Here is a 10,865-nt window from a genome sequence, read left to right as displayed (position 1 = left end):
GCATATTCACTATTCGCTCTCTTCATATCTTTTTGGTGAGGTATGAAAAACTTGTATAGCAGAATAAGATGCTGTAGCAAGCTCTTTCACTTGAACCAGAACACTTATTTGGTAAGTGCAAGCACAGAGCAAAACTTGTCTTTCTCCTACTCGCGCTTGCCTGTGCAGGTTAGTCCATTAAAACAAATTCGTGTGCAGTTGTCCACTGTACACTGAAACTGCGCCTTTTCTTCCCTAGATTTATTGTCATGCTTTGTGTATTGTTGTTGGTTTTTGCTCTGTAAAGGTTTCTTAGTGGCCTGCAAGGGGTGAATTTCCATAGTCCTTTGTATTTTGACTATTCCAGAACTGGTTCGCTCTTAACGTGGCATTAAAAGTTGGGAAAAAAGACCCTCTCCAAATAGTTATTGAATCTCCATGGGTTCATACCAAGCAATTGTAGAAAGCATTTGTGGACATCTCCTGTTTAGCGACCTGAAGCCCTGAGCCATGAGCAACCAATCCAGGGTAGATTGGTGATTCCTCTCAGCTCCCCTGGACAAATACAGACCAATCCCGCCTACAATCGCACTGGTACAAATGTCCGGTCAGCTTCATCTCCAGGACTCCCTTATTCCACCGTCAGAGCCTTAGATGATATGGGGTGACGATCGTATCACCCCTTCAGTCTTCAGGACGCCCACAAACCGCATTTTTGCGAGGAGCGTGAGAATGTGTGGAATAGTTCCCAATGAGCCTCAATGAGCCGGTTCCTGGTATCAGACTTATGTGGTTTCAACAACCACCACGCCTGTTGCTTGGGCAACGTGGTGCACATCCTCACACTAGATACAGACGTCGAATCTCTGAAAATTAAACCTCGATGTCAACAACGCTCTTCCAAAATAATACAAACGAAAAAGGGATATGTGTTGATAATCAAAGGTAATCATAGCAAATGGTTGTTTTAACTTTAGCCGCCAGCTGGTTATTTACAATCATTTTTTGAGGTGGGCTTCAATCTTTGGACATAGTATCTGTTTGGATTTATCATGGAGCGTAACTTTCCACTGTCAGGCATTGGCCATGTACGTTGGTTGACAGAGTGTTTTCGTGTTTCTGACCCACAGATAAAACCCATCTTCATGTATCTTACCTGTTGGTGGCATGTCATGGGTGGGTGGGGTCCGCTTGGCCTGTACATGTTCTCTAAAAGGGTCCGTCTATTTGCTTTGTAAGAGGATTCAGTGGTCAAGACAATAAGCAATATAGGGAATGTTAAAATATGTCTGCCTTGGCGATTCCCGTTATCCTCTCACCTGTGTTTTCCCCCATGTAACTTGATGCTGCTCATTGGAATTGATACACAATTCGTTTAAACATGGCCTGGTTCCAGAACAGAATGGGTTCAGATCAAAAGGCAGCCTTGATTAAGGCCAACCCGTGAGCCACATTATGGCAAATAAAGGGGCTTCCATTTTGGTGTAACATGAAATTCACACTAACTAATATAATGGGCCCCCAACGTTATGTAATCAACAACAGCCAGTGGAGGAAAAACAAACAGCTTGGATGTACCTTATTTTTTAAAAACAGAACACTAGATGATGGCGGCTTGTTTACTTCTTGAGATTGTACTCACTGAACACCCGAAAACTTCTTTCACTCCAAAGGCCAGTTTTTTCCTGTTTTTAATGTTATTTTACAAGTCAAATGCAAACCCCCCGACATGGTGGTATTAAAACCATGGACTGTTTGTCTCCGTTGTTGTGCACTAAGAAATAGACATAACTAAATCATTCACTAAATTTTTATGTTACCGTTTGTTTTTCTTATATCGAAGAACCTCAAGAGGGACAAAGATATTCAATTATTTATAAACTCAAATAAAAATCTGCAAATACCCCACGCACCTGAGTTATATAAACATTTACCACTATCATTTTATTATATACTATAATATTATAATAGTACATACTTATAAATAATAGTTCCAAACACTACAATTACTTTTCATCTTTAGTGAATACTGGATATAAATTAAAACCCAGCGGGTCACAATAGGCCAATCACAATTTAACACAAAATAAAAAACAATTGTTCAGATTTCTCATTCTCCTACCTCAAGGATAACAAAACGTTTCAGTTTAGGGACTATTCCTATTCGGATAATCATAAAAACTTTCATGACAGGCTTACTGCTTGGGTAAAAACAGATAACGCCACAGTACTACAATCAACGTTAATAAAATTGCTTTATAATTAAATGTTATATTTTATGAAATATGCAGATTTATGTTTATTAAGATTGTCATTTAGTTGTTAATAAGAACAAGTGTTTGTCGAGAGAAGCATAAATTGGTCAAGGTTGGAAGAAGCTACAGCCGCGAAAAGAGTGCGTGAGTAGGACCCCAACAACTACTTATATCACCTTGTTGCGGTAGCCAGTCCATGTGACGTTAAGCAAACTTTGTGCGTCTGCTTTCCCACGTTCTTCCAGAGTCTCTTATAAGCAGCAAGTTTTTTGACACGCTGGCCTCAGGTTTTTTCTCCATAGTCGCTTTACGTTGGATTTTGGTGACGATCTCGGAGGTGACGGAGATAAGGTCCCTGACAGGGCTCATCCTCTCTTTACTTCTCTCCGGTCAGTTTTTTACGGAAATTCTTACAACTTTTCAAAACTTTTTTAGTTATTTCTTTATTTTTTTTTCATAGCGGCACTGGATATTCATAACTGAGAAACACAATGGAAATTTTACTTTTAAAAGAATTGTAACGTTTTAAAGGCCTACTTGTCATTCTGTTACATTTGACTTACATTGAATGAGTTTTAGGCCGTTTCATGAAATTTGAATCTTATGAAAATATATTACAGTCACAAGGTTCAATATATCATATTTTCCATTTTGTTCACGGATCGGTGAAAAAAATATGTCATTTAATAGGCATTTCAGTAATTTAAACAAAAATTAAATAACAGACATTTAAAAAAAAAATTGTGTCTGGAAAAAAAAGTTTTAATTTGAAGAAAACCGTAAACAGAAATCAAAAACATGAATTTAATAGGAACTAATTATAACAACAACTTTGTTTTTAGAACTCTAATACGACTTTCTGGTGAAAAAACCGACCTGTTTTGCCTGCGTCGAGAATAGCGCCGAGTAGGGGGCGCTGTTCAGTCCCTCAATACAATGTTTAGCGGCTTGGCTGTGGCAGGACTTTAACCTGTAATTCCCAAACATTCCTCCATTATTTTGTGCAATCAAAGTAATGACAAGTTTTATTTTTATATGTTTAAACAAATGCAACAAACGGTTATTGTTCTATGTACTATATAACGATCAAAAAATTCAGTAGAATGCAACATTGAGCTATTACAGACACAAATTAAAGTCTTTATGGACTTTTAACACTGTCATAATATAGCCTACAGTCCACATACCCCATTTAAACTTTTTATTAGTGCCACGAGAGCCACAAGTGTCCAGGATATTGAAGGGATGCTCTGCTTCATGCCTGGCACCACATGAATCAGGCAGTTCTTTAGAACTTTTTAAACAGTTCCTTATGATATTTGATTTTCCCATGCTGTGCAGAGGATTGAATCAAAGACTTGCAGCCCAATTCTATTCAGATTTCAAGTGAATGCTATTGTTCATTATTTAAACATCTCTGATGTGACTGGAAGGACAGACATCTTGCTAAATAAACAAGGATCTTTATATTCTCCATTGTCCTAGCTGCTTTGTCAAGTTTTCTTCATGGCATTTAAGGCGTTTTAATCAGCAGTCACTTTCTGTCATGGTAGCCTTTGCTTGAGAAATTGTACTTCACAAAGCAAAAGACACCATGTCCTGGCAGTTATCTTTACAACCCCAAACCGAACCCCTATGTGTGTGAGCCACATGTTTGTTATCTGAGCTATCTGAGACCAGGTGTAGTTTATATTATGATAATCTTGAGGTCACTTTCATGATTATTTTCATAATAACATCCTCAGCAGGTGCTGAAACTAATACTTTCATCATGTGCTTTATGTACAGAAAAATACACTACATGTGGCCACTTGAGCCACACTTCAAAATTGCTTTGCTTTACATAACTATATGTAGGTGTGTGTGTGTGTGTTACTTGTTTATGCTACATTATGGGGACCAAATGGATGTAGATATCCCCACAAGGATAGTAAAACCTGAAATTTTTGACATTGTGGGGACCGGCCCGTGGTCCCCACGAGCGAAAAAAAAATGATTAAAAATAGTAAATGATGTTTCTCTGAAAGTGCAGCAATGCAAACATGTTTTCTATAAGTGGTAGGATTAGGGTCAGTGGATAAAAAATATTGTTTAGTGAGTATAAAAGTAAAAGAAGTCTATGGAAAGTCCACCTAATTCACAGAAACAAATGTGTGTGTGTATATATTAATATGACATCCAATAAAAGTGATGAACTGTTTGATTAAAACTGACAGACAAAAAATTCAAAGTGAAGTATTATCCGTTCAGACATGTCACTTTGGCATTTTGCATCTAATGCAATGATTTTCAGACACATAAGAGTCACTGAAGTGTCCAAAAGTGTCTTAATACATTTTATTACATCTCAGCTTTCTATTTTCAGCTAGAACTCCCTCAAGATGGGTGACTGGAGTGCGTTGGGAAGACTTCTTGACAAGGTGCAGGCCTACTCCACGGCCGGAGAGGGAAAATCTGGCTCTCCGTGCTCTTCATCTTCCGGATCCTAGTTCTGGGCACGGCAGTGGAGTCGGCCTGGGGTGACGAGCAGTCAGCTTTCAAGTGCAATACCCAGCAACCCGGTGCGAGAATGTCTGCTACGACAAATCGTTCCCCATCTCGCACGTGCGTTTCTGGGTGCTTCAGATCATCTTCGTGTCCACGCCTACGCTCCTGTACCTGGCGCACGTTTTCTATCTGATGCGCAAGGAGGAGAAGCTCAACCGCAGGGAGGAGGAGCTGAAGGCTGTGCAGAATGACGGGGGTGACGTCGAGCTCCATCTCAAGAAGATCGAGCTCAAGAAGTTCAAGCATGGCCTGGAGGAGCACGGCAAGGTGAAGATGAAGGGTGCCCTGCTGCGCACCTACATCGTCAGCATCCTTTTCAAGTCCATCTTTGAGGTGGGCTTCCTGTTGCTCCAGTGGTACATCTACGGCTTCAGCCTGTCCGCCTTGTACACGTGCGAGCGTTCGCCTTGCCCACATCGGGTGGACTGTTTCCTCTCCCGCCCCACGGAGAAGACCATCTTCATTGTCTTCATGCTGGTGGTTTCGCTCGTGTCACTTTTGCTCAACATCATCGAGCTTGTCTACGTGCTCTTCAAACGGATCAAGGACCGCGTGAAAGGCCGCCAAAACCAGTTCCCCACCGGCACCCTGAGCCCCACACGCCAAAGGAACTGTCCACAACCAAATACGCCTACTACAACGGGCTGCTCCTCGCCGACCGCGCCGCGCTCTCGCCAATGTCGCCTCCGGGCTACAAGCTAGCCACCGGCGAGCGAACCAACTCTTGTCGCAATTACAACAAGCAGGCCAACGAGCAGAACTGGGCCAACTACAGCACGGAACAGAACCGTCTGGGCCAGAACGGCAGCACCATCTCCAAATTCGCACGCTCAGGCCTTCGACTACCCTGACGACACTCACGAGCACAAGAAACTGACACCGGGCCACGAGCTGCAGCCCGCTGGCGTTGATAGACGCTCTCGGCCGTGCAGCCGTGCCAGCAGCCGAATGAGCAGTCGAGCGAGGCCTGATGACCTGGACGTCTAGCTGTGCAACTTGGTGCCACATCACGACACTAGAGGACTGACCCAGGCAATGAGACACGCATTTCCTGTACTGAGGGGGTGGGGCTTCATATGCACAATTTCCTCACTCTAGACTCTAGTCGATACAGAGACATAAAATTACTCACACTGCTGGAGGTACTATTCATTAATAATGATATTGAAACTAGCAGAGCTAACATGTCCTAACAACCGAACAGCCAGGGGGGACTCAAAGGGGCACAAACTGGGCCAAACCTGGCGCATCTCTCAATTCTGCCCACCAGAATATGCCTTGGTGATGTAATTGATTTTGTTGTGCTTGTTAGTATTGGGTTTATTAAAATGCCACACAACGATTCCATTTTAACAAGTTGCACTCTTACAGTAGGTGTAGATTTGTGTTTTAACCCCCCTACAGTCGATCCCAGGTATTACATCACATGACCTCAAATCCACATTGTCCAACAGAGTGTTCGCAGTCATGAATTAATATTTATTTATTCATAACCATTAACAGGATATCCACCACTAGATGAAGATTGACTACTACTCAAGGTCATGTCTACATAATTAATACCATCCAAGTGCATATTTATTGACAATAATCCAAATTTCAGCAATACATTCATCAGCAAATATTTTTTTTTTTTTTATACTCATAGTGGACTGTCATTTTCCTGATAAACTTTGAATTTATGTGGTGTTGGTTTTAGTTAGTTGATGATATTTGTTGATTTTTTGGGTGGTGGTATGAAACAGAAATGTCTATTTGTGGACTGAGCTGCTGTACCCACTGTTACACAGCTTCATTTTCTTTTCTGCATTTTGATTTTTACTGAAATTGTCTTTAAAAGTGTGCAAGAGAAAGGCTTTGTTCTCTTTTTTTTTTAAATGCCATTTTAAGTTCCTTTTTGTTTCTTTTTGGAGGGCAGACGGAATGAACTAGTTTTGAATTAGAATGAGTAGAATTAATGTCTTAACTTTGGAGTGAATGACCTTTCTAACTCAATGTAATCATTGCTGCTTGAGAGATTTTTAGAGTTTTAGTACTGTAAATCAAGCTAACCATGTCACAAATGTGAGGTTTTTTTTTTGTAGAAGACTGCTTTTAGAGCTGGACTAATATTTAGTCAGTTATATTAAGAGATATATGCCAGCGTAGCTCCACAACTACCAGACAATAGTAGATTAAATTTCATTATGGACATTCTTTCTTTTGTTTTTTCAAATTGTGCATCATAGTATATTGGTACTCATTTGCAGAGGCTCATGGATTTTTCAGCTACGATGGTGTTTGCACTGAGATTTTGGCTAGTGTGTTATTTGATGCAAAAATGACGAAAAGTTCTCTGTTATGCACGTAACTAATTTATTTTACAACACACTACGAGGCGTAAAATCACTACACTCAAACAGTGCTCTCACAGAATCCTTGGGTTTGGGATGTTGAGTGGCTAAGGCAAGATTTTGCATCCGGTAAATAGTGCAAATTGGGTTTTAAATCAGAACAAAACTGATGTAATGTCATTCCATGGGAGTCCGCTGTTGTATGTTGCGTATGACAGTGGAAAAACCGAGCAATCAAACAAAAACGGACATTAATCAAAATCTGTGAAAAAGCAATTTAACCAATAAAGATTTTTTTCTTTGTCATTTTGTATTGGTGTGTCTCAGTCAAACTCTTTTAATCCTCAAACTTTGTTTCATTTACACTTCTACTTACTCATTTCAGTATTTTTGTTTACACCCAGCGAGAGGCTCATAATCAAAAAACAAAAAACAAAAAAACTGCACTGCAATTTGTCTGGTGCCAGTATCTAAAGGAGTCTGGTGCAGGCTTTTTGTTCAAGAGAATTAGCCCTACACAAACCACCGTGTTTAAACAGCCAATAGAGACAAACGCAGTGTAACGGCCAAGATCCGTCTACGCCAAGACCAACTTGCAAACCAAAAAACTGATAAGTTTTTACATGTATGTTTTAAAATGCCCCAGAAACTTTAAAAATTTCATCATATAAAAAGATTCAGTGCCTTTTCTCTTATCCAAGTTTCCTATTTAACCTTTCCACAAAGCTAAATAGAACCATATGCCTGGGCCGAGTCTGTGGACCCCATGGCTAGAGCAGAAGACGTAAAAACAGGAGACTGTGATCTATGCTAATTACTGCAGACTTGTTAAACCAGATTTATCACACAGTGCTTTTTTGCATATACCCTGGTCTGACTGATATTCTGCAGTGTTTCATCAAGACAAGATAAAGAAAAATATCAGCTGATGCAAAAAATAAGCCCAGTGTCTTATAACACAATATTACTATTAAAAAATGAGCAATATTGTAAAATTATTATTACAATTTTAAATAACATTTTGTATTTTAATATAGTTTAAAATGTTATTTATTACTGTGATGGCAATGCTGAATTTCCAGCATCAATACTCTCCCAGTCCTTCAGTGTCATATTGCTTCTTCAGAAAGCATTCTAATTAGGAGATCCTTACATTACGATGTTTGAAAACAGCGGTGCTGTTTAAAAACTTTTGTGGACACAATAAGTAAAAAAAAAAAAAACAACAAAAAAAAACATCGTTATTGATAGAAAGTTCAAACCGCATTTATTTAACATTAAAATTACTTGTTTTGTAATGTTTATAAATGCCTTTACTTTTACTTTTGATCAGTGTAAGTACTCTTGTGCTGAATAAAAGTAGTAAGTTGTTCTTGAATTAATAAATTCTTGCTGATCCCGTTTTTGTATTAATGGTAGCTTATATGTGTGTGTGGTTGTGGGTGTGGGTGTGTGTTTGTGTGTGTTGGATATTTTTTTTTTTGTTATATATATATATTCAAGAATTAATATATGTGTGTATATTTATATATAGAATAGATATATATATATATATATATATCCATATATATATATATTTCTTTTTTTTTTCCCTTTACACAATTTATGCTGAGTCCAGCCATTAGTACCACAAAATATTTCAACAATAAAACAGAATGGACGTCAGAGAAACCGCTCAAGGGATGGGTAAACATGTCTGAGGTATAGTTTTTTGTTTTTGTTTTTCATAGAGGAAGAGGGGGACGTACGTAAAGAGAGTCAAAATCCACATACAGCATGGCACTGTGCCCACAGACTACTAGAAACCTCGATGTTGTGAGTTACATTTTCCTGTGCGCATACTGCTACCCAGACCACAACCTGGGTGGTGCTGGGAAAGTCCATGTTAAAGCTGCTAAGTTTGACTAAAAATGGCCATTGGACTTTTTAATATGACGTCGGCCATGTTTGATAAAAACAGCTGCTGTGCTTCTCTGTAACATCTTAAACTGGAAACCCGCCTGACTTTATTTTTTAATGACACGTCTTTCACAATCTGAAATAAACCATTTCCCCCCTCTAAGAAGCCATGCAGACAAAGCAAATTTGCAATAAATGTTATGGTGAATTTTAGCTGTAATTCTAAAAGGCATATTTTTGTCTGGGATGATTATACTCTTGAAAGCATTTTGATGAAATATCTGCATGCATCTCTCTCCTGCCTGGGCTGCTATATGGCAGCATATTTCGAGTATAGGTAGTATGAAAACATCACATGTGATTCCCGCAAATGGTCCAGGTCTTCCTGGAGCTCAGCTAGAGCGATGGAATGCTGGCTATCAAACGCACAGGGTGTGAAAAATGTGCAATACTTTTGTAGCTGGTCAACCAGTCCCACGGACCTGTCCGTGTTGCACCTCCAGGCAGTGGATATCATGCACAGTCATGTTTCCTGAGAGATCTGCCCATTCCCTGCTGTTTATATAGCATAAGCAAAAGCAAAACATAGGAATGCTTCCAATTTTACACATGGCGAGAGCTGCCAATCCCAAATGGTGTCTCAGCTTTCCATGCGGTTAGAAATTGGATTCGTCCTCATCGCATTTTTCTTTCTTTGAAATTTTCCACTGCTGGATGGACCGAGACTGCTGAGAGAAAAGCCGGTGGTTTTTATTAAACATGGAAGAGCAGCTCCAAACATGCCTAATAAGCTGGAGAACATGCACGGAGTCAGAGGAACTCAGCACTAATAGACTCTCTCTGGTCAGCAAGAGGATTTAACTCTCTCCTAGTGAAATTCATGTTTCCCGTAGGCCATGTGAGCTCCTCCCTGCTAGGCTTAGGCCTCTGTAGTTACTAACAGGAAGTCTGCAGGAAGACCTGAGGCATGTGACCCCCAGGCTTTGCCATTTCCTTAAATGCAAAACAATGCAAAGTATTAAAGCTTACAGTTTTTACCCATGAGTTTCTGATATGCAAGCACTATAAGAACGTATATGTATATATATATGTATAATATATTATAGAATTTTTAGAGTTTGCTAAATTATCTTGCTAAAATATCATGTGACTTATTGAGGAGAGATGTTTACGCCATCTTCTAAGCTGTTAGAATTAACAATTATGACCTGTAAAATGGCAGTAAAATATTATAGGAGACTTCTGACTTGGGTCAGTTAGCAATCACCCAAGAACATCCTGGTAACTTCATAGTAAGGTGCCACAAACACTCAAATCCCTGGCAAACCACCTAGAACCCCTTGATAACCACATAACAGCATGCTAAAATTATTTAGAATAACTTAGAAACCACAAGCAATGCCCTGGCAAAATAAAATAAACATCCTAGCAGCCCCACACAGAACATCCTGACATCTTTAAAGCAATGCATTTAGAAAAACCTTAGTAACTATAAAGTAATGTCCAGGCAATTATCCACAGGAGCCTAGAAACCATTGGTGGAACACCATGACAACTCTATCTAGTAATGTGCTAAAACGTATTTAGAAACACCTTTAGTAACCATAAAGCAATGTCCTGGCAACCAATTAACACACCCTAGCAACACACCCTAGCAGCCACCCAGAATCACCCTGAAACTGTATAGCACTAAAATATTTAGAACAAGCTTAGCAACAACATTACAAATGTCCTGGCAACCACCTAAACACCATAGCAACACCCTAGCAACCGCTCAGAACACACTAAAAACTGCACAACAACATGTTAAGAAAGACCTAAACAACTGCAGAACACTCTGAAAACTGTACAG

The 10,865-nt window shown here is 39.5% G+C and overlaps 1 protein-coding gene across 1 annotated transcript; it reads left to right on the top strand.

Annotated features, from left to right (window-relative positions):
- Positions 1–4,142: 4,142 nt before the first annotated feature.
- Positions 4,143–7,420, top strand: LOC109113611 (gap junction alpha-1 protein). The gene is given in 5 exon segments (XM_042755936.1): positions 4,143–4,675; positions 4,678–4,792; positions 4,795–5,378; positions 5,381–5,599; positions 5,601–7,420. Coding segments are annotated over 5 exon segments (1,146 nt in total). The 5' UTR covers positions 4,143–4,615; the 3' UTR covers positions 5,769–7,420.
- Positions 7,421–10,865: the final 3,445 nt, after the last annotated feature.

The sequence above is a fragment of the Cyprinus carpio genome, unplaced genomic scaffold, assembly GCF_018340385.1.
Source record: "Cyprinus carpio isolate SPL01 unplaced genomic scaffold, ASM1834038v1 S000006759, whole genome shotgun sequence".
Classification (NCBI taxonomy): Eukaryota; Metazoa; Chordata; class Actinopteri; order Cypriniformes; family Cyprinidae; genus Cyprinus; species Cyprinus carpio.
The sequence above is the reverse complement of the archived record's forward strand: the minus strand, read 5'-3'. Positions and strand labels throughout refer to the sequence as shown.